This window comes from Heliangelus exortis, chromosome 6 (genome assembly GCF_036169615.1).
Source record: "Heliangelus exortis chromosome 6, bHelExo1.hap1, whole genome shotgun sequence".
In the NCBI taxonomy this organism is placed as follows: Eukaryota; Metazoa; Chordata; class Aves; order Apodiformes; family Trochilidae; genus Heliangelus; species Heliangelus exortis.
The window spans coordinates 20,133,374-20,160,671 of record NC_092427.1 but is presented as its reverse complement, the minus strand read 5'-3'; the positions used below and the strand labels follow the sequence as shown (position 1 = coordinate 20,160,671).

Sequence of the window (27,298 nt, the reverse complement as noted above, 5' to 3'; positions counted from 1 at the left end):
CCCAAATCTCATCTTGTCATCTCCTTGCTACCCAGAGGTTTCCTGCTTTTAGGGTAGGGAGATGTTTTTTTCCCATAGCAGAAGCAGGAGGTTGAACTTTCTGAACCAGCAATCGCTGCACAGAAACCTGTGGCTGAGGAAATGCCCACACTTGTGTCTCAGTTATCTGAAGGTCCTTTTCTCCAGGCTCAGATACTTCAAATTTACCTGCACCTATGCTGAAGAACTTGGATATACTCCTAATTTCCAGGAACACCTGGTACCAAACACAACCTTTCCCTGAAAATCTTGGCCTTGCACTGACAGCATGTAAAGTGTAGGGCATTGCTTTGGTGTGGTCTTGCTGGAAAACCCACTTCAACTGAAAGGAGTTCTGCAGGTACGTGTGCACATTTACATATTTAGTATGGCTTCTTTTACTGATGTTGTAAACTTAATACTGGCTAATAAAATCTGTGAGAGCCACTTTGCCTCTCCTTGTAAAGGTTTCTCAAGAAGTTATGATTAAACGCAAAGCATTAACCAAGCATCAGATGTTGGTGCTATCCTAAATTTAAGGGTCTGGCTGCAATGGTCTGCACCATGCTGTACTCTTCATTTGTATGGTACCATATGTATTGAAAATGTCTGTGTTCTGGTGTTGAACCCTGTGATGTTTCACTACTAGACTCGTAGCTCACTTGCATCCAAGAGCAGCCTGTTCATCCAAGCCCCTCCAGGTTTCAATGACAGCAACTGAGATTTGGGACTGGCTATTGCTTTCTGGGAACAGGTTAGACAAACCTTTGCAGGGCTCATGTAGGTCAGGTTGACCCTGTCTAGGGACACCCACATGAAGTCTGAGAGTCTTGGATTTAATGCTTTATCTTCAAGTCCCAGTGCTAGTTCTGTTCCAGACAGCAAAGCCACCAGACTTTATTTTACCAGTGGCCCTCCTCACAAAGTATTTCACACTAAGGTTGCCACAAAGACCTACATCCCCTCCTGGCAGCCATCAGAAGATGTAGATGGGATGCCTGCGTAAGAAGTGATGCTTAGAGGACTGTGTCCTCTGGATGACAGCACATACATCTATAATGTTGTCTTGAGTTCATAAATCCAGTGTCTGTATTTCTTTTAGGATGCTGTTAAGAAATGGTTTCACAAGGGGGTGGGAATTCTTTAGCCAGAGCTAATTTGGCTGGAAAAAAAAAAAAAAACCACATTAGGAGAGAAACCTCCTCCACCAACAGGGTGGGGCTCGGCAACTGGAGGAATGCCAGCTGGACCCATAGCACCAAAGTGCTAATAATTGGTGCTGGGAGTTGGCAAAGGCCACCCCAAAGGCAGCAGGGCATGATGTCAGGGCTGCCCATCAGCAGCCAGGAGTGGAGCATACTGCTCGAGGCTCTGCTGGCCCATGCTGAGCTATTTTTATTCCCGGTCTGGTCCCGCAGCAACTCGGGCAGATGCTCTCCCAGCTGCAGATGACTTCCATGTGTAACCACTTGTGGCTGCTGGCTGGGGGCCCAGCAATAACGCGCTTCCTTAAAAGGCCTGGGAGAAGCAACTCCAACACCCATGGCCCCAGTGATGGGAGGGGATGGGGGGGCCCCTCCCCGAGCCACCCGCTCCACCCGGCAGGCTCTGAAAACACCAGCTGTGCCTTCGGATCCAGAGAGCTGCAAGGGCCCTCGAAAGCAGCTTTCCCAAGAAATGGAGGCAGCCCTGGAACTGGGAAAATCCCTCCCATGCTGCAGAGGGGTGGGAGGCCAGAGGGAAGAATGATGGGGTCACTCTATCCTGACTGCAACTTTTGTATGGTGTGAGAGAGGAAAAAAAGGGGCACTTTGATCTGCCCCCATGCACAGTGAAAAGCAGGGCAGGCAGACAGCTGATGTGGACATTGCAAGATCTAACTATGATAATAAATTTTTAAGTCACCCATTCACACTTTTTTAATGAAGCCCTTGTAATGTACTTGAGAGGGTGCCAAATAACCAGCACAGGTTCTCAAGCACTGCTGCCCAGGCTTGGTTCAGTCCCAACCAAGCAGTGTCCCTGCCATCTCCAGCCCAGGGCAGTTGTCTTGGCACTGATGGGCAATCTGGGGAGCTGGGTGAAGGAGACACACAAAAACCACTGGGAGCTGGATGGGACCTCCAAGTGCCTTGGTCCAACAGTCTGCCCAAAGTGTGGCAGCTGAGCACAGGTCACTCTGCACCATGTCCAGCTGAATCAAAATTTCTCTAGGATGGAGATTTCACTGCCAGCTCCCAAGACATCCTAGTTTCCACCCTTTTTCCAAGCTGGAAAACTCCAGGTTACCAGAAGCGTCTCAGTGATGTTCCCCTAAATATCCTGCTACATCCATCCTCCCCTGAAGGACCCCACTGGGATTTCCCTCCAAATAAGTACTTTCCAGACCCTGGAAAATGACTGCATTAGTGCCCACTATGGCTTAGACAAAAACATGAGTTTCTCAAAACCTCCATTAGATTTTATTTAAAAGATCTTTTTATAGACTTCCTCACATGGAATCCACAATAAAAATAAAATCCCCTCCCTCCCACCACTGCCCCTTCCCAGATTTCTTTAATTTGTATTTTATAAAACATACAACATCAGAGGAATGCCAGGGACATCCTACACCACAATTTAAAAATTTGTTAACCGAGGCCTTGGTCCCAGCAGTGCATTTGCACTGTAAAGTTATGCTCAGTTATGAGAACAACAAAAGCAAGCATTTAACAGCTGTAGTGAAATTATTAGAGGGTTTTTTTTGTCTCATTTTCATGCTGCCTTGGATAGGCAGACTGCCGGAATTGGAATGAAAGGGTACTTTGGAGATGTGTTGGGAGACAATGACAGCTGCACTTAGGTAAATATTAGGTAATGTTGAAGCTATACAATAAAACCTGGACACACGTAGCACTCAGTCCACAAACAATTTAGCACCATGTTGATAGGTCATGCAGCAAAACACCTTCTTCAAGGTTTGCTTGGAAATGAAAAGCATGAAATAGTACAGTGCAAGGTCATCTAATACCCTTAGCTTCTATAGGGGTAAGGTGGCAACGGTGGATGCTCCTGGCTGTCTCAGAGGTATATGTTGTCAGGGTGCTGGCTCTATGTTCCTATCATTGTCACCACACCAGGCTTGATGTTACCTGAAAGGGATTGATGGAGAAAGAGAAAATAAATGAGGTTATGCCATGCATGGGAAGCCACAAAGTTTATCAAAGGAGGATGAACGGAGTTCATTGCGATGGAGTCCAGAGCCCCAGAAGCAAGCCCACGACAGCCATGCCCCTGGCTGGGAGTGCCAGGGAATTGGCCAGCCCCTTTCCCACCAGGTGGGTGCTGCTTACCAGGGACACAAACTTTTTCACATTCTTTCTGTGTGTTAAATCTGTTCTCGTTGCCTCCACAGCCACCGTACCAGAACCGGGCGCAGCTCTTGGTCTTGGGATCGTAGTACCATTTCAGCATAAATTCCCTGCAGGTCCCCTCATCTTTTTGCAGCTGGCAGATATCTGTGACTGTGAATAAAAGCAGGAGCAAGAAGTCAGCAGTCTCACTCCTGGGTGCAGCACAGCTTCTCTGAATGTATTTGCATGGCAAAGTGATGCCCGTGAGCAGGACTGGCATGCACTGGCATGCAAGGTGTGAAAAGGCAACCACAGCAGAGACTTTGCAAGTCTCCTGTGACTAAGTCCCATCTCTTTGTTTGTAGTGAGAAGTCTGTCTTTGGAAATAGCACCCATCCACAAACCCTCATGCACATTGCTGCTGAGCATCTGCAGAGAGATGCTGAGATGAAGGAAGAGCACTGCAGGTCAGTGGTAGTCTGCAGATCCCCTATATTTGCAGGAAAGGAGTTGGGAGGTCTCAGAATTGTGAGAGGACTGGGTGGGCTGCAAGGGAAAAAGTATTGGTGCCATCGTTTTCCCTTTAAAAACGCTGGCTTCCTCTTAAAAGAGAAAGCTTCAATGTGAAGATACTCCCAGACCTACCTCACACTGCCTCCTGGCATCCTGCATCCCTTGTTTGGTCAGCAGGCAACAAAATAACAAAGTATTTGGATGTGTTAAAATGGAACTGCCAAATCAAAATTTAAAAATAAAGCGAAATCCCCTGATATTAGCAACCTGTTCACCATCAAGTCACAAAAAAGGCACCCCTTGCACACAGGGATGCAGAGGCAGCTCGTGCCAGCTCTGCCCCACACAGAATCATCATCATTTATTGCTGTTTATCCTGGAAAAGCCTCGTTACCATAGCCCTGGGTCAGGCAGATCCCAAAATTTTCTGCTATCAACCTCATTGCTGCCATTTATCAGTGGTACAGCTTCAAGCTGCTGGTGTCCAGCCTTGGGCCTGAATAAAGATTGTAAGTAACCAGTCAAACAATGAAATCAGTAACACAGCCAGCAGTGAAAAAATGAATGGGGTCAAGGGGGAGTCACACAGACAAAGCATGGAGTTCCTCTTTGCTAGAGAGGTATTTGCAATGAGGAGCCTTTTAGTAAATTAAGAAATAAATGTCTTTTACCTTCTTTTTTTTTAATTAATTTTTTGCCAAAAGCAAAGCTAAACTAATGTATACAAAGTACACTGCTAAGGAAATTCAGGGCTTGAAGTTATCTTCTGATAATCCTGTCTTAGGATCACACCTTTGTGAACCTTAGGTGCCAGAAATGGAGCTACTTAAAGGACTAGCCTCAAGTCTTCTGCAGTCCTCTTGTCACCACTTGGGGCCCCCAGGAATAGCTCTTTGGTGACAGCAAAGATGCTTGAACTAGCTGTGAGCTTCAGAAACTCACATGGAGGCAGGATTTTCCAAAGTAGAGAGTTCAATGCTGGTAAAAAATAATTTTGTATTCACTTTTCTATAATTCTGCCTGCTCCAAGAAATAAGAAAAAGCAATTAGTAAGAAATTGCAAGGGGCTGAGAGATCTTAACCAGGTTTCATCCTACCAGAACCAGAGGCCCAACAAACCAGAGCCCCTTTCATACTTACAAATGAACACAGTACAGAATATATAGGTACAGGGTTGTCCTGGTTTGGGCCAGGATAAAGGTGATTTTTCTAAGTTTCTTGTAGATGGTTGAACTTGCTGAGGTTGACAGCAAGTTTCTCAAATGGAGTATTCCATCCCATGTGCATCATCCTCGGTATGGAGTTGGGGGATCACCAGGACTGAGCCACACCCTTACCAGCTGATCGGCCTCACCTGAGATCACCAGCAGAAGTGCTGGGTACCACCCCCCCTTAACAGCTAATTGGTCTCACCTGTAGCACTATAAAAGACCAGCAGAAGCTCCTGGCTGCCTCCCTGGCTGGCTGCCTGCTGCCCTGCCTGCCTGCCTGCCTGCCTGCCTGCCTGCCTGCCTGCCTGCCTGCCTGCCTGCCTGCCTGCCTGCCTGCCTGCCTTCACCCGGCATCTTGGAAGGATCCCATCCATTCATCTGCCTGTGGTCCTGATCCGTGCCAGCCTACACCTCCAGTCCGTTTGCCTGCCTGTGTTCCTGCCTCCTGTGTGTCCAGCCTGGACTTTCCCAGGGCTGCCCTGCAGCCTTGGTTTGTGTGAGAATTGTTGGGGGAAAGGGGGAAGGAATCTGATATTCATTCTCTTGTATATTTATATATATATATATAGCATTATTGTTTCATTAAAGTTGATTGGTTTAGCCTCCAACCCATAAGTCTCTCTCCCTTACTCCCTCTCCTTTCTTATCAAGGAGGAGAGAGAGATTAATAGAGAGCATCTGTCACTCGGTTTAATCGCCGGGCCAGTGTTAAACCGTGACAGATTTATTGGCGCCCAACGTGGGGCACGAACCCACGACCCTGGGATTAAGAGTCCCATGCTCTACCGACTGAGCTAGCCGGCCGGTTTAACACTGGCCCAGTGATTAAACCGAGTGACAAGGGTAAATATATAAATATATAAAAAGGTGAATTTGCCACCAAGTTTGTTGGGGACCTGATGAAAGGAAAAGTATATTGAACCCTTCTAAAGTTTTTTAAGGTTTTCATGGGAAGAAGGGCACAGAGGATTATCTGTGAAATCCTCATTGGAAAGCAGAAAACAGACCCCAGGCAGTAAGAGAGCCCCAGCAGGATTCACTTTGCAGGAAGCTGTGGCCAGTGCTGGAGGCTCCCAGAGCCCAGAAATGCTGCAGCCAAGCTGGGATGCTCCCAGGATGGACACAAAAATGCCCAAATCAGTGCCATCAACCTTGGACCTCAGCCACAGGTGTGCAGAGCAGAGCCTGCCAAACATGTCAACCTCCTCTGCCCTCTTGCTTTAATTGTATTTTTTTCCCTTCTTCTGGGTGCAGGAGTCCCCCTGTGTCCTAAGCCACTGAACGGCTGCTGCCAGAGCCCCTCTGTGGGCACAGAGCCCAGTCTCAAGTGGTCCATGCTGTGGTTATGATGGACACTGCAGGGTTAGCTGGAGCCATCAGGTTCCTGTTTAGATAGGAGGAGTTGGAGGGATGTCCTTTCTGAGAGGAGCCATGTCTGAAAGGGATGCTTCTGCCCATCACCCTGCTCTAAATGCATAGTTTTGAAGAGGATTTTCTTTTTAAACCTCCAGTTTTCCTTGGGTTTTGAAATCAATATTGACCTTCCATTTCAGCTTTGCTTTTGGACTCCTACAGCCAAAAGCTTCCCCAGGCCTTTGGCAGGCTCTTTACCTTTTTATATTCAGATATTGTTATTTTTTTCAAAGTCCAGCTCCCTTCTTCCCTGCCTCCCAAAACACTGGAGGCCAGCAGATAGGAATTTAAGAATGCCTGAGACCTGTACACCACTTTAGGAATCCAACAACTCATCAAAACATTCAATTGATGGTATAATTATTGTAGAATACAATTTTTTTCTGCAGAACGGGTGCCAGGCAGCCCAGCTTTCCTCCCTTCATCCCCTTTGAGGGCGGAAGCAACCTTCAGCACCAGCAGAGAAAGTTCAACCATCCCTTCAGAGGCAGATTTGGCTTCAGGAAAGCTGCTGAAAAGTTACATGACAGTGTAGTTTGCCCTAGCATCCACCCCATGGCAGTTTGTGCTGCTATCCACTTTCAGAGCACCTTTCAACACCATCTGTAACTCCTTTGGCTGAAACACTGGATGGCATTTTAACTGAAACCACCTCCCCTACCAAATACCTCAAGCCCAAAACACAGCAAGTGAATTAAAGCTTAAACAGAAATTTCAAAGAATGAATGGAGAACAACAACTAGGGAACTAAAATGTGATGTAAGCTGCGTCTGGCTCTGGAAGGTTCAAGCTACCATAAAGCAAGTTTTTAATTCATCCCACAGGGAAAATGTGCCTGGGTTGCCTCAGCTATGCTCATCACAAAATTGCAGAATATTTTAGGCTGGAAGACACCTCCAAGATCATCCAGTCCAACCTTTGACCAACACCATAAGCTAACTACTAAACCATGTCCTTAAGGATCAGGTCCAAATGTCTATTAAATACTTCCAGGGATGGTGACTCCACCACTGTCCTGGGCAGCATATTCCAATGCCTGACAGTCCTCTCAGTGAAAAAATGTTTCCTAACATCTTCCCTAAACCTCCCCTGGTGCAGCTGACATCCTCTGTTCCTGTCCATGAAGGAGAAGAGGCTGCTCCACTGCTAGTGAGAAGAATTCCCAAGTCAAATTTATGGAGCCTAAAAATACACCTGGGTGGGAGGGGTCCTTAGCCTGCCCTTTCAAACCCTGTTATGCCCCTACAGGGATTAAAATACTTCCATTAGTTTCAAAAGCTTGCTTCACTCTGAGGTTTCCTTCCCAACTCTGCAAAGAGCCCTGGAACACCACCAGAAGGAGAGGGCAGGCAAGGTTTCCCTGGAATCAAGATCCTGTCCCAATCCCTTGCTGAACCAGCACAGATAATTGCAAAGCTCCACTTCCTTCCCAGGTCCTGAAGAGGTCTGCAAACACAAGCCCTCAATCTCAGAAACATTTTGAGGAGAGTAGGTCATAGTCTTTTTTCTTTTCTTCCCCCCTCAATCATATAAAATTTTGATTTTTATCTTTTTTTGCACACAAGATCCAAACCCTGTGGAGTCGTTTTCCATCAAATGTTTTGGTTACAGGCAGTTCTTTGCATCTCAGCAAAGGCACACTGCTGAGCAGTGGAAATAGTCAGTCACCAAGAACAGAAATTACTTTGGGACCATGCTGTGCTCCAGTTCAGCAACTCCACAGTCCCCACGAAATGTGAAGTGTGATTGTGCCATATAGCTGTGCTGTGCACTCAGGTTGTGCAACCACAACACGTCCTGGTGTGACAACTTGCATGCAAGGTGACTTGCTCATGCAAAGCAGATGGTAGGAGCAATGTCAAGGAGCAAACAAAACCCACATCTATACTACTGGTGATCTCATACTGGACAAGCCTGGATGCAAGCTGTGAAATGGCCATTGTGAAATAACAGATTTGCTTTGGTTGGTGATTATTATTTTATTCTGGGTGTTACCTGATGATAATCTTTTCTCAAGGGGTGGCTGCTGCATGGCTTTCTCAGCTGCTGCTGAAGGAAAAAGTGTGTGGGTTTGGATTTAAAATGATGTTTTCTCTCTGATCCAAACATTATTTGACAGTAAAATACAAAAGGATTAATCCCCCAATGGTACTTACATGGTTTTAAGCATTTGCTAAGGCACTCAGCTTCAGCCTCAAATCTATTGGCATTACCACCACAGCCACCATACCAACCCTGGCTGCAGATCTTGTTTTTGTAGTCAAAGAACCACACAATCTGATAGTCCTTGCACTGCATGCCCATGTCAAAGTCCAGCAAGCAAGGGTCTGGCCAATCTGCATGGCAAAAGGTGCAAAGGTTAAGGGACTCTGAAAGGGTTAAAAGCTGAAAAAGCAAAGAGATTGAAAATAAAAAGGAAAAAAAAAAAGGCTGGTAAAGGTCTGGTGGCATTGCCTTGCCATGTGATTTCCCTTGCTGAATGCAAACTGTCACGAGCCTCCAGCTTGCCTCTCCCCAGTGTTGATTTCATTGCACATCCAAGCCCAAGTCCCCCAACCCAATGGTGGCAGCCCCTTCCACCTTGCTGGTGCAAGAAGGATCAGGCCTTCACACAGCTTCCCCCACCAGTTTTCAAATTCATTTGTCCTGGCAGCAACTTCTGATCATTCAGTGTGTTTATTTTCTCTCTCAAGGCAAGCTGCAGCTGGTAGACTTTAAGGCTTGATGAGGATTTAAACATATGTTCCTTCCCTTCCCAGAAATGATAGTTTGGGTCCAAATGCCAGAGGTTTTATTAGCAAAGACAGGCTGTGCATGGTAGCAACTGCTTTGCTGCAGAATTTGTGTCTTTCTCCAAGGTCCATCAGGTTTACACATGGGTCTCTCCTGTTGTACAATTAGAGAAGACTCAACCCAACAACTCATCCCACCCCCCCTGCCCTGATTACTGTCTTTAGGCTTGAAAAACTTCAGGTTAGCATCTCTTGAGAATGTTTCCCCCTAATTGCAGGTTCCATAAATCCTGGGGCATGGACATTTGCTGACAAGAGGAGCTGAGACTGAGAGGTCTGCCATGAAGCAGAGAGTGATCACACAAGCACATCCATTTTCCCTTGGGCAGATGGACCTACAAGAACCTACACACCTTGGCACACAAGGAATTAAACAAAGCCATGGGGCTGCATGTCCCCTGGTGGGGACAAGCCAAGTGAAGTCTTCAGAGGGGACATGAGAGCTAGGGAGGGGGACTAAATGAGTGGGAATGCATGGGGAGGGTGGGATGATAAGATAAGCAGCAAGGTAGATGTTAGATGGCCCTTACCAAGCCCCTTGGTGCCACCAGCCATGCTCATCCCTTTCAAAGTGAGCACCCAGACCCTGGCAGCAGCTTTGCAACTCTTGCTGTCTGAGTGCACTGAGCAGCAGCAGCAGCTCCCCATGCTCCGGAGGAAGAAAATGAGCCAGAGCGCAAGCAAAATGCTTAAAGAAAATCATGGGAGTCATGATTTGGGGATGAATTTTGGAGACCAGGTCCATAGCTAGTTCCTGCAACAGAGGGCTGTGCTACTTCATGAAAGCAATGAGATGGCACATACATATATATGCATATATATATATATATATATATATATATATATATATATACAGAGATAATGTGTTATTAACACTAGGTAATGGGATTAACCACACACAGAGTAGGATCTGACAGCATTTCACTACACACACTGCTGGTGGTAGAGAGACAAGGAAGGGCAGATAGATTAAACTGGAGGGAGGCTGCTAATTATTCAGATTTATGCATATGATTGACACTAATTGCCCTGCCATCCCTGCCATCCTCTCCCCTTCCTGAGAGTCATTACCTATTCTCTGCCTCAAATCAGGAGCAAGGGCACAATCATGAGGTGATGTTCTACATCTACACCTCCCTCTACTTGTGCCAGAGGCCACAGGACACAGCCTATCCCTGGAGACCAACCAGTGCTTGGGCCCTGGCTCATGTCCCACCCTTGCAATGGAAAGGAGTCTGCTTTGGGTCCCCCATGAAGATTACAGCAACTCCAGGGGACTCCAGATCCAGCACGGGGACAGAGACCCCAGTACTGGGCTCAGACCTGCATGGCCAAGGATGCCACAGCATCCTTGGGGGTTGGAACTGGATGATCTTTAAGGTCCCTTCTGACTCAAACCATTTGGTTATTTCACGATGTAGGTCATGATGTTGGCTCTGCAAAGCAAAGGACTCACAGATCCTCTGATCCTAATAGGGCTGTGAGAAAGGCTTGGTTTGGTACCAGGTAGGGGAAGACTGGTGCAAACACCAAGCTCTCAGTGGGGGTCCTGGCAGTGTCCCCAGCCCAGCACTCCCACCGTGGCTCATACTCACTGCTCTCAGGCCCTTCCAGTGGCTCAGCATTGAGCATCATGTTGGCCAGGGACACCTTGGGCTGCGCCGGGGTCTCTGTGGAGAAGAAGCAGTGGGGTCAGGCAAGGGGAAGGGGATCTGCAGCAGTGCTCTGACACAAATTCACTGGCCACAGCTCCAGCACGGGGCTGCACACAAGTCAGGACTGGATCTGTTTACCCTAGCACATACATTTCAGAGAAATTTAATGGAGGCAGCTGAAGTGAGTAATCCACAACGACCCAGCCACACTGGGATGGGTTTGCTTTGCTCTACCCAGATAGTGGCTCTGATGCCTCATTGGGCTCATCCTCTGGGGAAAGTGTAAAGGACCATCCCAGGCTGGTCCTACATGGCTGGTCCCACATCCCAGACTCACATGGCTTTTCTGGATGGACCCCACTCACCCCACAGCATGGAACTGGAGGGCTCTGGGGGAGCAGACTGGCTCTCTGTAGCCAGTTTAGCTTTACTCCTCTGGCCTTTGAAAGAGTAGGGAAAAAGGCATCCTCCAGGGGAGCAAATAGTCTATGGTGGATACTCTCTTATTCTCCTGCAGCTCTCAGGGGAACAAGAAGCATCAGATGCCTCTCCTTGACCACGCTCCTCCCATCATAGCTTCACATTCTTCTATGAATTCTACATTTTTGAGGACTGTCACCATGGGAAGAAATCCCTTGTCAAGGAAAGGAGAAGATGGTTCATATTGCATCATGGCCTGCATGAATGCACCATAACACACCTTGCCCCTTTTCAGGGAATCCTGTGGATCATTGTCCATGGGGCTGGTGGGCAGCCACAGGAAGGATTGGATTTGCTTTGGTGGAGGGCATGAGTGTGGGTAAGGGGGACAGTCCTGCCCAGTGTCCAGGTCACAGACTGTGGGCAAATGTGGTGTCAGTGCTGCCTACACAATTTGTTCCTGTTTGTGGGAAATGCAGCTTCCCTGGACATTAAAAACTCCAACTCAACACATGCAAACGTTATTTCTACACACTGATTTCTTTTCTCAGCATTTTTGTGGGGATGTTTATTGCTTGTGAAGGTAAAAGACTTCAGTCCTGATCCAAACCCACTGAAGACAATAGAAAGGTCTCTGTGGGCACTGAAATCTGCCCTGAAGTGTCAACAGAAGCCAGATGCAGCACTGGCATGACCAGCATTAACTTCTCCACACCACCAAGCCAAGTCACCTCTATGCTAAACTATATGTAAAAAAAATCGGTTGTCTTACATAACAACTGTTGCCCACAACAAAAGTTTTGTTGAGGTTTACATGTGATCTGTACACTTGGATCCCAAAAGGACTAAACTCTCTGTTTAATATCCTCTTTGTGGGTTTTTTGTTTGTTTTGTTTTGTTTTTTTTAAATAATATAGTATGTGAACCAGATAGGTAACTGTGGAAATGGTGATTGGAGAAGCAGCTTTTCTTGCATATTTTGCAGGCCAGGCAGGACTGAATTTAGTCTGCGTTAACCTAGTTTGGCTCTTATTATTAATTTGACTCTTATTATTAATTACAGCAATGCTGGCTGAACCCCACCAAGACCCATTGTGCAAAGCCTCCTGCATGAACAATAAGACAACCACCCCTGGATCTGGCTTTAATTCTCCCACAATCTGTATTGATTTAACACCACTCAAGTGTCAACTTGCTTCTGCCAAGGAAACACATTTGCAGCATTTAATAAATGGGCCCTGCTGACGGACAAGAGGATGACAGACATGCAGTGACACAACTGAGCTTTGCCAATGGGATCATAGGTAACAACTGATTCCCCACCCCTTACATGTTTTATTCCTTTTTTTTTTTTTTTTTTTGGTCTATTTAAAAAAAAAAAAAAAAAGTTTGTTTCTTTCCCCTTAGGGGTACTCACTTGTGCTGAATGACCCTGCATAGGTTACTTTGGGTTGGGATTTCTGGTAGCCAGTAATGACAACAAGGTATTTCTGTCCACTTCTGAGTCCTTGGATGAGAAGCTCAGAGCCAGTCAGGTTTTGCTTCTGCACCAGAGAGTGGTCGTGTGCCAAGGTGATCGTGACATCAAAAACAAAGTTGTTGTGTGACTCGGGGCTGGCCCAGTGCAGCCGGGCACTGTTCTCGGTGACATCTGTGATCTGGATGTCGTGGGCCTTTGCTGCAATGCAAAAATCAGGACAGGCATTTAGCCAGGACTTTTTAAGAGGAAAGATCTCAAGGAAGAAGTATCTCAGTGCTGTAGGATCTCCTTTCCAGTCCACAGAATATCAATTTGTCTGCAGACAGTTATGGTATGGGAAAACCAGGTTGTGACTTTGCCATCTCAGATGCCCAATCCAACACACCTCTGGGAGGCTTTTTTTCATAGCCTAGATGATAGACTAAGTGGTTTATTTATTTTCTAGCAATCTGCTGCAATCAAGCAAATCAAAGCAATTTTAAAAATAATATTTACATAGCCTGCAATACAATTCTCAGCATAATTTCCCCAACAACTATCAATGTGTCCGGCCAGATCCTTCTCTAGGGTGCAATGGATTCACTGCATTGTTGCCAACCCTCAAGAAAGAGGTCCAGCCTGAACTTGGACAAGTGAAAGAAGCTCTCCTGCTACGGCAGAGCATTGGATGAGACCTTCATAAACACTGCTTGGAAGCAACAGTAGAACTAAAAAGAGTCAGAAATGTTTGTTCCCAATGGCCTGATGAAATCACTGACTTTGCAAAGCTGACTGCTTTTATTTATTGCTTTTTATTTATTATTTACATGGAGAGATGCCTTCTTTGACCAAACATTCCTGGGCTTTTACACGTGATCTTTTTTATTTGCTTAGCTAGCACAGAGCTGCCTGCTGTCCCTTGCAAAAACACATGGGGAAGCTCCTTTCTTGAACTGTGCTCACATGAAACACCTTTAGTGTTCCCAGAGAGATCTCAGCACAGATTCAGGGATAATTATTGATATTAGCTGATGGAGACAACCCTTTTGTATGAAGCACCATAGACAGCAGAACTCAGCCAAGGGGTATTGCTGCAAAGGAAATGCAGAAGGCAAATGAGCCACACCAGGAAGTGCTCTGCTGTTGTACTACTGGGCTTGGTGGCAGCTGCTGATGGATTGTCCCAAATTTAGATGCCCTGCTTGTTTTTTGCCTAAAGGCAGCCTGCCCTACACCCAGTTTTGCACCAAATTCTCGATGTAGAATTGGCAAAGCCTCAACCTCCCCCGGTGCAGATTTTCAGTTTTGCACCTAGAAGCTTGCTTCTGCAAGCACAAAGCTTGGCCACTTAGTTACATTTCCCAGAGGAATAATCCTCTTAGGGAGGAAGAAAAGCCATAACCCAGTGTCACAGACAAGAGAAGCAAGAGGGAAATCCTTTCACTTACCACCTTGTCTTTTCCTGCCTCCCGCCACCGTGGCCACGATGCTGCCGGTGGCACGGCTGACGGTTTTGGCATGGGCACCAGTGCTTGCTGCACTCTGAGTGGTGGCATTAACCTGGATGACAGTGCTGGATGAGGTCTGGTTGGTGTCCCTGTTCTGGGCTGTGGTGCTTGAGATGGTGGTTCTGGCACGTTCTGTGTTGATGCTCTCAACAGGCTTGATGCTCACACTGACTGTTGTGCTGGCACTGAGGGTCTGGCTCACGGTCGTGTTGGGTGCCGTGTACCTGTCAAAGCACAAGCAGATGACATGTGGGTTTTTCCCCTCCCAATATAAGAATAATTTTGGAAGTGGACAGGAGCTGTCATAGAAACCATTGGCTGAGCCCCCGAGGTCAATAGTCTTTGCTGGGTTTAGGTATGCCCTCAGCCAAGCAGTGAGAAGTGCTGGTTACTCCTGTCCATCACCTGGGGCATTATCTGTACACCAACTTTACACACTCTGGAGGGAGTTCAGCAGTCTGATTTCAAAGGGCTCCACATTCTAAAGACAAGACAGCTCTGGGCCAGCAATGAGGGACTTTTGGTGACACAAGTTTTCACTTCTCTTCAGAAAATATTAAGATGCATTCTATGATGGATCCTGAATCACCTAGTCCAGGGCAGCCCAGCCTCTGAAAGTAGTTCATTGAGTGAAAAACCCCATACTAATTGTAATTTATGGAATTCCTGACCTGCATGATGGAAGTACCATATACCTCCTTTGTATCCTTTATACATACATCAATATGAAATAGAATACAATTTTAAAATTATATGTACACTTGACTACCCTTCTCTAGTAGATATATCTGTTGCAAGGAAATAGGAAAATGATGATAATCCTGATTGTTAGTGTTGAAGTTGCCTTTTTATTTATTTTGTCCAAACAGGGACTGGGCAGTGAAGGCTTATCCCTGAGACAGGCTGTAAACAAAGCTCGTTCTCTCACAGGCAAAATGCTACTTACACTACTTTTTGCCCATCCTGCTTGGGACTCTGGCTCTTGGCTTGCTGATCACTCTGGAGCCTCTCGCACTGTTTCCTTATCTCTGGAGACAGGTAGAAAGCAAACTCACCTAGAGACAGAGAGAGCCAGGCATTAGACACTGGTGTTGCAGATGGTGGTTACCTATCAACAACACATCACATATATTTCTTCTTGATCTAAATAAACCTCTTCTTGCTTGCTCTGATCAAAGGTTTGGAGTATCTCTTGATGTGTGGTGTGGTTACTGCATCATCCTGGGATGGGAGATTTGTTATTCCAATTTACAAACATGAGAGCCATAACTACAAGACCAGAGGACTGTATGTCTTAGCCTGACACATATAAACAGCTTTCTTGTAACAAGGCATTTCTAACCACATAGTTCATGGTTTTTCTCAAGAGTTAGGAGTTTCCAGGACCCCTGGAGTAAGAGGCAAATGGAAAAAGCAAACAGAAAACCTAAACATTTATTTCCAGGGAAAGATATGCTCATTTGCTCCCTGTTTAGTCCAAGACATGCCTGAATCATGGGTTTATTAGCCAAGTAGACTAATTTTCAGGATTTTAAAATAAAACTAGTTTTCCTAGAAAAGGCCCACTTTTTGTCCTTTTTATCCAGGTCTGTTTAGGATCTCTGGCAGCTGGCTCCAGCTGGAGACCCAGCCTGCAGTCTCCAGCTAAGCTAAGATGCAGATTTTCAAGGCACAGTCTGCACATCCCAAACACTGGCATTGGCAGTGGCATTGTTTAACCCTGAGCAAAGAATCCCATTCATCTGTTTTTTGAATCTGCATACAGCAACTGCAGATCTCAGCCTGAGCCATCCAAATGCCTGCTAAACCTGATGCTTCTGCTGAAACTGGGAGGAAAGAGTTGCTGGGTGTTGAGAGATACCAGGAGGAGTTCTGGCAGGCTGCAGAGGGCCAAAAGCCCCAGCAGGACCAGGGATGGGCTGGTGAGACTAAAGAGAGCAAAACCCAGGCATATTCAATCAGGCAGAGCTATGAGCTGCAGCAAAACTGACCAAACAGTACAGAACATACAGAGATGACCACCCATCAGCCCCACTGCCTGAAGAAGTGGTCAGGCTACAGCCTACCCAGCTAACAAAGCAAGTAGACCAAACCTGGGAGGTTAACCCCTCTGAGATCACATCACCTCTTCCATAATATGTATATCTGCAGGATGCTATACTTACTTCTGATAAAAGATGGCAGCAGTCTTCCAAAGCGTAGCAAGGGGTCTTCATTAAACTCTCCTGGTTTATCAACCACTTTGAAGAACACATCATTTGGCTCACTAGCTAGGCTATAGATATTCTTGGCATTCACTTTCCTGCCAATGCTGAAGATAACAAAGAAGTACCCTTTGCATTTTGCATCCATAATAACCTTCTGCAGGTGCTCCAGTTCCTGTTTATTCACTTTTCCAGTCATCATCAGAACTATGACTTTTAGATCCCGAGGGCTTGGTGCACGTTCAAAAATATGAGTTATTGTGTGTTCAATTGCACTTCCTATGGCTCTTGTGCCATGGAGCTGGGTCATTTGGTTGTGAAGGTAATTAATTATCTTCTCTTTGGATCCATAATCCGTTAGTGAAAATTCAGTTTTCACTGGTGGGAAGCTTGCATTGGTTTCATATTCATAAGGAGCTTGCTGGAGAACTGCCACTCTTGCATGGTGCTGAGATGCTTTTGGCTCAGAGCTTATTTCCAGGTTATTCACGAGGTGGGAAATGTACTTCTTCATCTCACTGAACTGCAGAGGGGTGGTGGACTCTGAGCTATCCATGATGAAGGCGATGTCAGTGTCTACATCTGTTGGGGCTGCCCTTCTGTCTCTAAATGCAGGTCTCTGACTCCCAAGACCACAGATGGGATCAGGGTCACACACATCTAGGAAAGAAATACAGTGGGTTTCACTCGGAGGAACTGAAGATGACTCTTCCTTGTCACTGTGAAAATCTTGTGTCATGTGAAATATTACTATCAAGACATGAACTCTCTCATTACTTGATACCAAAGTAATTTCATCCCAAAACACATTTTGTTAGCATTTTTATGTATTCCTTAGTCCAAAGGGATACTTCAAGTGCTCTGTCATAAATGGCAGAAGGCCTTACTTCAAAGCTCTTGGCTATCATTATTTGGGCTGTTAAAATGAGAACAAGCCAAAAATGAAGCTTCTCATTACAAAGCAGAGAATGCCCATGCTAAACAGCCAGTCTCATTCACAATTCCAGAATTTTCTGCACAGCCTGAAAATATGAATCCTTTGTCTCCAGCAGCAGAAGGGCTGACTCCCAATTGAGCTTCCCTTCCACATCACTGACAACCAACTGCTGTACAACCAGAAGGATTTGGCACTGTCTAGAAGAGAAATTGTATGCTTTACCCAGACAAATGTGACAAGTCAAGAGCCTCCTGATAGTTTCATTCAGCTGACTGCCACTGGCTGGAAGAACAATTGCAAGCCCAACCACCGTGTTGTTGATCTGGTGAGGTGCAAAGAGAAAAACATGGTGTTAGTCACGCTGCCTTCTGTCATTTTCAGCTCAGAGAAGGAGAGGGCAATCCACAACTGCAAGGGATTCTCTATTCAGCAAGCTGCATTTGTTGGATCCCCTTTGGAGGGGCCTACTGCCCCCAACATCAGTTAGTAGAACTAGTTTAGAGATGCAAAATCCAACAAAAGTGTCAAGCATTTGAGCCAGTGCTGAGCTGCCTAATCTGGGGCTTTTGCTTTTTCTTTTTTTTTTTTTTTTTTTTTTTTTGCTTTAAAGTTCTGTACTTCCACTCTTTCTCTCTGCCAAAGGCACTTTTACCTTCCCACCCTTTGCCTTTCTGTCTCAATCAGACCTTTCTCACTAGGGGGACAGTCTTCTTCTGCATCATGCCACACCTGGCACCCCAGAAATTTGTTTCGGGAAACAAATGCCTTATCATAAACTCAACTAGAGTTTCACAGCATGCACCACGTTTCAGATTTCTCTCCTAACAGACATGCTGGATGAGTTTGGGTAGCAATGCTTTCTCAGAGTACTTGAAAGGTCTATGAAAGCCAAACACCACCTGTAGGAGCCAATGGCACCACTCCTCTCAGAAAACCAGAGTAAGATAACGAGCAGAAAAGGAAAGAATTGTAAACAACTCCAACCTCCAGGGCTCGGGTGAGAACTGGATCCTGCCTGCTGGTGAGGAACACAGGCGTGACTCCGGCATCATAGAGCTGCAGCACAGCATTGTTGAGCTGTGAGGAAGCTCTCGTTTCCCCATTGCTGAAAAAGACAGCCACCTTCCTCATAAGGAAGCCACTTCGGGCACGCTTGAAGGTATTCCTGGCCACAAAGGACATGGCGGTCTCCAGGCTGCGTGGCTTTGTGGTCAGGGTTGCCTGGAAATTTTGGATCTGCTGGAGGAGGCTTGACTTCTTCCTGGCATCAGCAAAGCGTATCTCAGTGGTGACCTCGTTGTTGTAGGTGACAAGGGCCACCCGAGCACCCCGAGGACAATTGCTTTCAGCGATGGTTAAGTTGTTGACCACTCTTAGCACGGTTTGCTTCATCCTGTTGAAAACCTCCCTCACGACACCAGAGGAGGTGTCAATAGCAAAAGCCAGCTCGGTTGGGAAGACAGGACACTCCTTGGGACCTGCCAGAAATACGCATTGAGAACAAACAGTGCCCCAAGGAGCTGTCAAGGTGCAAGGAGCACGTCCTCAACAGGGGTGAGTCATTCAGACCATGTCCATGAGGAGGGAAACCATTCTGGCACATGGTCCCACTGGGGATTAAAAAACAGAAGGTGACTTACCATAGCAGCAAGCTGTGATAAGATGGAAAAAAAGCAGTTTGGTCAGTGCCATTCATATATGTTGATGGACATACAAGGGTAGTGACAGGGAATCAGCAAAGCACTGATGTACTCACGGCATTTGTCCTTGATGTTCCGCACAAGCGCACATTGCTTTAGAAAATAAAACAAAGAGGGGGAGAGAAATGGGGGAAAAAAAGAGACGTGATGTGAAACAGCCACTAAAAGAGTTTTTCAAAGCAAGAGACAATACTTACATCTCTGGATTCTCCTTTATCGCCTTTGAGACCCTGTTTAAAAAATAAAATAAAACTAAGTGCAATGTTTATTTGCAGGGTGCCCCATGAACCCAGCTGGAATGACTATTTAACCATGGGTTGTGCACAAGCTAAGGGGAAACCTGCTTGGTTTTATAGTTGTATTTCCAGCAAAAGGAAAAGATGTTTTGCTCTGTGAGGAGTAAACCCAGCTGAGACCAAATGAAAGGGTTAGTTAGGATGCTCCATGTTCATGTAAAAAGCAAACCAAGTCATCTTGACCTTTCTAGGGTGCTCTGTACTAGTAAAATTTGGTCATGGACCATATCTTCTGTGGACTGATAAATGATAAAGAGCTGAGAACTTTCTAGAGGGAGTTTTAAGTGGCATATTGCCATGGGGAACCTATCCTACTGCTTGAGAAGAGCCTGTGTTTTGCCTTTTTCCTTCTTGTTGTGTATTGCGGTTTGAGCACAGGTTATCATTTATCAACGATAAGCAGCTAGTTGTGGATTTACAGTGATCCCAAACAAATGAAGAGGAATTTTCCCAGCTTGAAATTAGCAGAAGATGGAGGTGGGCATATTTTTCAACCCCTAACACATTTTTCAGTGAGGCAATAAGGACTCTTTCTGGGTGGAAGTCAGAGGCTCCATCAGCAACGCAGTGAACACTTACAGATGGTCCAGGGTATCCAACCTCTCCTTTCTGACCAGGTGTCCCAGGTTCTCCTGCATTTCCCTAGAAAGAGAGAACAAATAAATCTTCTCCATGACCATCTGTGGGAGGACTGACAGGAGCATGGGTCAACACTTAGTGGGAAAAGATGAGCACACCTATCATGCCATTCATGTAGAGGGGAAAAACTCTGTCCCACTTACTCTGCGACCCCTGTTCCCTACAGGGCCGGGGCCTCCAGCAACACCACGGTCACCAGGTCCACCCTGGGTGAGGAAAGACACACAAGGTAGCTCTTAATCTGCACAGAACAATAGGTAATGACTCCATTGCTTGGAAAATGAATGCATAGCTCATGGCTGCACCATACCTTGGGCCCTGGGTATCCAATGAAGCCACGTTCTCCCTGAAACAACATAAGGTTTTATTTGAATTTAGGGTATTAGAAGGTGAACCTGATACTACAGGCAGATCTATAGCAACTTAAAGGATTAAATGATATAGAGAAAAGAGAGACTGCAAATTCATTTTCCATTTTTTCCTCATATAAATAGCAAAAATCAAACATCTACTCTCTTTAAGGTCTGATTACTCCTCTAAGGCTAATTTCAACTGTAAAGAAGCTGTCAGAGATGCTCATGTATTACTGTCCCACAGACATTCATGGAGCTTTCTGGCTAAAAGGTACAAAAACATTATGTCTCCTCCTCCGAGAAGCTGGTTTCCATAGACAATACCAAGACATAGGCAGAGGGGGAAGGTCTGAAAACTCTTACCTGATTTTCTCCCCAGGGTACACACAGGGTGGATTCCTGTCCCTGTACAAAACCTCTCTGACTTCACCCAGGCCCCTTACCCACCTGCATCTGAGACCTTGGCAACTTTCTAGTCCTTGATAACTCACACTGGCCATGCTGAGCATACACCTACCTTTCTGCCCTTAGGACCTGGGCCACCAATTCCATCTCGTCCATCATCACCCTAAAATTGGAAAGCCAAGGTCATTAATACGCAGTCACAGCTGAATAGCTTAAACTTCACAGATCCAGTGACACCAGTAGAAAGAATCCACTGGGAGGCCACAGGCTCTTGAGAAATCCTCCTATAGATGAAATTATCAAAAAGTGGTGCTAAAACTGCAAATCTAGATTAAGACTTGCTTAGCATAGACACACAGCATGTAAATACAGATGGAAGTGAGCAATGAGAAGCAGGTTAGGAGGAGATGCCCCAAGTCAGCCAAGGCCAAACTTACCATTTCTCCTCGTGGGCCCTGCTGTCCGTTTGGCCCTTTGGGTCCTGGATTTCCAGGCTCACCCTGAAAACAGGAGCATCTGTTAAAGTATGCGCTGAAATTCCAGGTAACACTGAGCCCTTCCCACTCCATCACCACTGGTTTCTTTACTTAGACCAATCTGCAGTGCTCCTTTCAGCAAAAAGTCATGGCTGGATCTACATGGCCAGCAACACTACAGAGGTGCTTGGTGTTTAGTGGCATCTTTAGTGATTTCAAGAAACTGAGCTTTCTTAACGTGGGAGAGCTGTCTTGGACACAGGAGACCAGGCAGCTCCCACTAAAGGATGGTACTATTGGTGTTTGCTTTTTATAAGCACTGCAAAAAAACCCAGCTCCCAGGCTCTGAGGATTTTGTCAGGGCAAATGGGCAATGGAGAATACATGAAAACGAAACAGTGTGAGTGAATCTGCAGAGATAAAAATATGTGTAGGGGTCTGGAGAAATTCAACACAGTCACCTTTCCATGTGGGCATCAGCTGAGAGTCTGTCCTGAAAAATTACTTGGGAATCTAATTTACTCAAGTACTTTTGCTTTTCTGTTCAACAAAATGGTAATCAAATGAAACAACCAGAGCACAGACTTTGCTTTACTCCACCCTGTGCAATCTAGTGAAGATGAACTAATTTCACTACAAGATGTTCACCTCCAGTATTTTTTTAAGCTCACTCTTGTCTCGAAGCCTTTTATTGCACTTGTAATTGCTCATGCCCCTTGCTTGTGAAACATACCTTTTGTCCCAAAGGACCAATCCTGCCCCTCTCTCCTGGGGTTCCTGGTGGTCCACCACCAGCCTAGAACAGAAACAGGGAGAGAGGCATGTGGGCAACATGTCAGTAAAACTGTTTGCCAGAAACTAGGGGATGGGTGACTGTAGAAATCACATGCTACCAAGGCTGGTGCCTCCCAAACCACCTTACAGAATCCACAAGTCTAATTCATGGTTGGGAAGAGCTGAAGGACCAGGTCAGCTGAATTCAAATATCATCAGCAACTTATAGTGTCTCCAGAGAAACCCCCTGGGAAAGGTGTAAGTAGGAGGGGAAAAGTCTTGCTCAGGATTGGGGAAATATGTGTCTGGCTTTATGGCCATGAGTTTTGATGGGGTATGCAGAAGGGGGGAGAAAGACATGCATGGGGGGCTCCCAGCAAGAATATGAGATAGTCATGCTCTGGCCTCAGAGACCAAAACCTCATGGAGGATGCCCTGCCAGTCATTCAGGGTTCTTCTTTAAATCTGAGACAATGCAAAATATAATGGACCAAACACCAGAGTCCTGATGCCTCTGTGGTTGCTTTTAACTCCTTCTCTTTTGTAACTCCTGATCGAGAAATCTTTAGCATAAGTTGAGAAGAGGATTGTACTGGAAGAGTGAGTTGTAAGAGAGTAAAAAGAGTTCAAGTCCTAGAGATGGCAACAGGAGGACACAGTAGCACAGTTGGGTCAATGACTGAGAAGCAGCAGAAGGGTTTACCCTGGGTCCAGGAACACCCTGCTCTCCTCTTATGCCTGGTGTGCCGAGCTGGCCGGGTGGACCCTGTGTGGGGAGAAAAAAGAGACTCTGTCAAACATAAGTGCATAAACACACCAGTGCTACAAGAGATCATAAGGGTAGAAAGGCTACAGTGCCTGAGAGATGGTTTTCAAACATGTCACACCTTGGGTGGTGTGAATGCAATGGTAGGCTTGATGTCCTGGGCAAGGACAGCCAGGCCATGGCGCACCCAAAAATAACCACGTCCTGACAGTCCTCACTCCTGGGACTCTTTGAGAGAGCAATTGTGATGACACAACAGCATCATGAAAGAAAACATTTACTTTTGCCTTCTCAGGCCCATAAGCTCACTGACCTGTGGCCCTCTCATGCCTTGTTCTCCTGCTGGTCCCTCTTGACCAAGAGCGCCCTTGGTACCCTTGAAATGCAAAATAGGACAACATAGGTTAGCATGGGGGCACGTGGTCAATACCAGGTGTGGGAAAGGAGATCTCAGGGCATGGGACACTGCTTTACTGCTGCATGAAGAGAGGGGAAGAACAGTTACGTTACTGCAGAACATTATTATAGCAGAGAATGAGCACCAAACTGGTGGGGTAACTTGCATCCTACAATCAACAGGCACCAATCTCCTCTATGCTTTGGCCCCATTACACTTCTCCAGCAGTCCACAGAGATGAAGCAACATAGCAAAGAATGCTGCAGAGAACAGGCAGCCCCAGGCATGTGGATGGATGGTTTTGCACTGAGACCAGGAAAGAGCTTACAGGGAGATGAGCCTGTGGAGGGGAATGGAAATTTGGAGAAGAGAGGAGGCAGAGAGAAAGAGCAAAGCCCATGTGTCTGTTCTCTTTGCACATTCCTCTGGATGCTGTGGCTGCCTGGCCAGCATCATAGCAGGAGCCCCAGCTGTCAAACACATCAACACTTACTTTTGGTCCTATTGGTCCCCTTCGTCCTGTCATACCCTGTGAAAATAAGAAACAATGAGACTTGTTATGCAAGTATTCAAGGACTCATTTCTCTATTGCTTTTATATCCATGTATCACTGCTTCTCTTAGTCCAAAATTACATTTGAATAGTTTAATTTTCTCTACTTGGGAGAGAGAGAGAAAGAAATATACACGGTTAGCTCTCTGAAATCAAACTGACATGTTTTCTCCTTCCTTGCATCCCCCAGCTCCCCACAACATAGGTGGACTGTTGCCTCACGTGTGCAGGAGCATGCCACAGCCTTTGGGCCTCATTCCCTGAGGTGGAGCAGCAGGGAAGGCATCCCCAGATTTCCCTGCTACACCAGCTCCCATTAGGTTTTGCCTTTTAAAAACCAGCAGCCAAATGAAGATGGATATGCCAGATAAAATCGGGTGTAGCTCCACTGATCTGATCACTGAGTTACTTGCATGGGAATAAATTCAGGATCAGATCTTTACACAAGGCAGGTAAGATCTACACAAGACACAAGATCTACACAAGATCTACACAAGGCAGGAAGCCATCAGGCATTTTCCTGTTGGGTTTCTTTTGTTTTGTTTCTCTTGGGTTGAACTCCTGGTGTTTGTGAAACAAAGCACATGGCAAGGTAGGAGGGGAAAAGTTATTGTCAATCTAAGCTCAGGTTCCACTGACTGTAGGAGTGGCAGCTCACCTTCCTCCCGACTCCACCATCTTGCCCATCCAGCCCCACTGGTCCTGGTTCTCCCTAAGGGAAAAGCAAATCTCTAGTGAGAGGCCTGAGATGGGCAGGCACTATGAAAATAAGTTAATTTCTCACAAAATGGATCCTTTTGCCCTCTCACAACAGTTACTCAATATTCCCACATCAGTGGAAATCCTAACGACTCGTGGAGACTTTCCATCAAGTTTCTCAGATAACATAAGGTGACATTTCCAGTCTTTGGAAATGCCTTCTGACATTTTAAGGCATATTTAAGACACAGTCTGAGCTGATAAAAAACAAATGGCTTTGGAAATTTTCCAAGAAGAGTGAGGGATTTTTTCCCAAAGGTTTCCAGTGAACCAAGACATTCAGATTTGGTATCATCTTAACTGTTTTTGGCTTTTGCATTATGACCCACAAGAACATACGAAGTTAATTTCCAAGTACAAAGTTGTTTTCAGTGACAATATCCCAAAAGGAATTGTAGAATAATAAAAATATTTTTTAAAAAACACTTCTAACACAAAACATCTTCTAAACTGATATATTCCTACAGGAAGTTGGTTGCAAAACAAAAGCATTTTCTAGAGGAAAAATATATCTGACAAAGCACGATGAGTTTAAGAAACCTTCACTTTTTTGGCAGCATCCTTTTTTCATACTTTTTTCTGTTGCATCCTATTTTAAACCCCTCCAAAAACAACAAAAGAAAGACACTTTACCATTGGTCCAATTTCACCCTTTTGGCCTCTGGATCCCCGCTGAGTATTATCAGCTCCCGAATCTCCCTGAAAGAAATAGAGCATAAGAAACATCTAAGTGAGACTTGAAAGTCAGACATGCAAAACAGTTCTGAACCAACATTTCTTTTTTTCTTTTTTCACAGAATTAGATGAAGAATTATGGGTGTTTTCAGACAGACACAGATTTTTAACTGAGAAATTTTGAAGGGAAGGAGGGGAATTTTAATATAATGAAACAATGATTGGCAGGTTGGTATCAAGAGACACATGTTACCCACATGTTACCTCTAAGTCCTTGCTCTATCACTGAACATGCCACAATCAAGCTGCATTTAGTAAGCATGAGTGCCTGCTTGCTTATGATCCCCAGGACTGGTGGTAGTGGGTGAAAAATCAAGAAGATGCCTTAGCTATATTTACCGGGTCCCCACGGAGCCCACGGTCACCACGTTCTCCTCGTTCACCTTTAACTCCTTTATCACCCTGTGAAGAGACAGTGAATTAAGAAGAGCAGTCCTTGCCTGCTGAAAGCATCTCTGCTGCTGCACACCTCTGCCTGGGTCTTCAGCCTCAAGGTGAACATGGTGACTTTGCTCCCTCCCATGGCTCAAAGATACCTGTTCCCCATGCTTTAGTCCTGTCACAAATGTGAAAAAAGCCTACCCTCCTGCCAGAGTATCCCTTCTCTCCAGAGGAGCCAGGCAGACCCTTATCTCCCTAAAAAAGAAAAATATTTTAGATTATTTTTCAATTTCAAGGTGCTTCTTAGATGCTTCACTGAAGCATCTCATTACAAAGAGAGAAGCAATCAGTATGACCAACCTCTTCTCCATCAATGCCATCCAGACCCATTTCTCCCAGTTCACCCTGCAGAAGAGAAGTGAGGGGCAAATGTTCACTGGGGCTACTGATGCATCCATACACTCACACTTACCGTTGTGACATGAGGAAATAACTCCATACCTTCTCTCCTGGGAATCCCCGAGAGCCCTAGACAGATCAGAAAAGGGAGTTACTCTGGTTTTGACTAGTTCATCTCCATGGGAAGTAGTGGGGAAGAGGGGCTGTGCTTGGTGGCAGACCCAGAGCCAGGACCAGGAGAGGACAGACATGGCTTGCTACACCAGGGTCTGACTGTTCCTTTTTTCTCTGATGCTCATCTTCTTCAGTTTTGAGAAGGAAACTGATATCATGTCAAGATAAAATATGTGCATCATGGGGTTAACCAGCTGATCCAGTGAAATAGCCTACTCCTTAACCACAACTCTTTCTCCACTGACTTTCTTTCCTCCCTGCACCCACTTTTAAATGACTTCCAGATCCATTCTCAGTGCCTTTGTCCAAGGACACACAGCTTTCTGAAGAGCCTCAGTAGCTCAGCTGCAACTAATGGGCTTGGTTCATGCACTCCTCTGCTCCCTTCCAGATGATCCTGTGGCCAAAGCAGATGGTAGGAAAGATCTCCTCAGTACCACAGAGTATGCCCCATAAATAATATGTTTCACCACCTTCTCTGGCTTCTGGCACAGCTGCTGTCCTGAACCATTTACTCCAGGTTCCTCTTTAAAGCAGTGTCCATAGCTCACTTTTCTCCCTCCTATGCAACAGCAGATTTCCATCCACATGCCCTGGCCCAAGACATACACACACCACTTCTTAGTGTGAAGGAAAAAATCCATCTCTTCTCACATCTTCCCCTTAGAGCCAGATTGCAGAAAATAAATCAGCCTTGTCTGCAGATTGAGCCTGGGTCACTGAGCTGCCCTTTTGCTCTTCATAGCAACACTAAAACTGTGACGACTGCTGAATGCCTTGGTGCTTGGCCAGGGGGACACCATCACTTAACTGTGTTTGGCAGCTTTTTTCTGAGATCCTAAAGCAGCAGCAGGAGTTGTCCCCAGTAGACTCACACCAGCTGGACTCTGGGTCTGCTCTGTGCAGGCTTCTTCAACACATACCTTAGTTCCTCTGTGCCCAGGGCATCCCTGGAAACCTTGTGTCCCGTTCACCCCCGGTGGTCCACGCTCACCCTGTTGCACGGAGGAGAAAATGGTTTGGGTTTGCC

General features: G+C 45.9%; 1 protein-coding gene and 1 non-coding gene across 10 annotated transcripts in view; both read right to left on the bottom strand.

Annotated features, from left to right (window-relative positions):
• Positions 1-2,619: 2,619 nt before the first annotated feature.
• The window catches only part of COL6A3 (collagen type VI alpha 3 chain), a 63,436-nt gene continuing 38,757 nt past the window's right edge, over positions 2,620-27,298 (bottom strand). For 4 of the 9 annotated variants that reach the window (XM_071747069.1, XM_071747075.1, XM_071747076.1 and 1 more), the window contains 29 exons: positions 27,192-27,263; positions 26,197-26,223; positions 26,056-26,100; positions 25,897-25,950; positions 25,654-25,716; positions 25,213-25,278; positions 24,479-24,532; positions 23,762-23,797; positions 23,185-23,247; positions 22,809-22,871; positions 22,065-22,127; positions 21,293-21,355; positions 20,968-21,018; positions 20,408-20,443; positions 20,241-20,303; positions 20,038-20,100; positions 19,360-19,392; positions 19,207-19,255; positions 18,447-18,940; positions 17,685-17,784; positions 16,487-17,185; positions 15,268-15,376; positions 14,262-14,545; positions 12,772-13,032; positions 10,875-10,949; positions 8,644-8,823; positions 8,483-8,536; positions 3,351-3,521; positions 2,620-3,149 (listed from right to left, as the gene is read on the bottom strand). In XM_071747069.1, coding sequence (XP_071603170.1) covers positions 3,109-3,149; positions 3,351-3,521; positions 8,483-8,536; positions 8,644-8,823; positions 10,875-10,949; positions 12,772-13,032; positions 14,262-14,545; positions 15,268-15,376; positions 16,487-17,185; positions 17,685-17,784; positions 18,447-18,940; positions 19,207-19,255; positions 19,360-19,392; positions 20,038-20,100; positions 20,241-20,303; positions 20,408-20,443; positions 20,968-21,018; positions 21,293-21,355; positions 22,065-22,127; positions 22,809-22,871; positions 23,185-23,247; positions 23,762-23,797; positions 24,479-24,532; positions 25,213-25,278; positions 25,654-25,716; positions 25,897-25,950; positions 26,056-26,100; positions 26,197-26,223; positions 27,192-27,263 — 3,432 coding nt within the window. In that variant the 3' untranslated portion in view covers positions 2,620-3,108. The remainder of the gene's footprint in view (positions 3,150-3,350; positions 3,522-8,482; positions 8,537-8,643; positions 8,824-10,874; positions 10,950-12,771; positions 13,033-14,261; positions 14,546-15,267; positions 15,377-16,486; positions 17,186-17,684; positions 17,785-18,446; positions 18,941-19,206; positions 19,256-19,359; positions 19,393-20,037; positions 20,101-20,240; positions 20,304-20,407; positions 20,444-20,967; positions 21,019-21,292; positions 21,356-22,064; positions 22,128-22,808; positions 22,872-23,184; positions 23,248-23,761; positions 23,798-24,478; positions 24,533-25,212; positions 25,279-25,653; positions 25,717-25,896; positions 25,951-26,055; positions 26,101-26,196; positions 26,224-27,191; positions 27,264-27,298) is intronic. The other 5 variants (XM_071747070.1, XM_071747071.1, XM_071747072.1 and 2 more) reach the window with 5 other exon arrangements.
• TRNAK-CUU (transfer RNA lysine (anticodon CUU)) lies at positions 5,806-5,878 on the bottom strand. Its single transcript has one exon. It is a non-coding gene; the product is annotated as a tRNA-Lys (tRNA).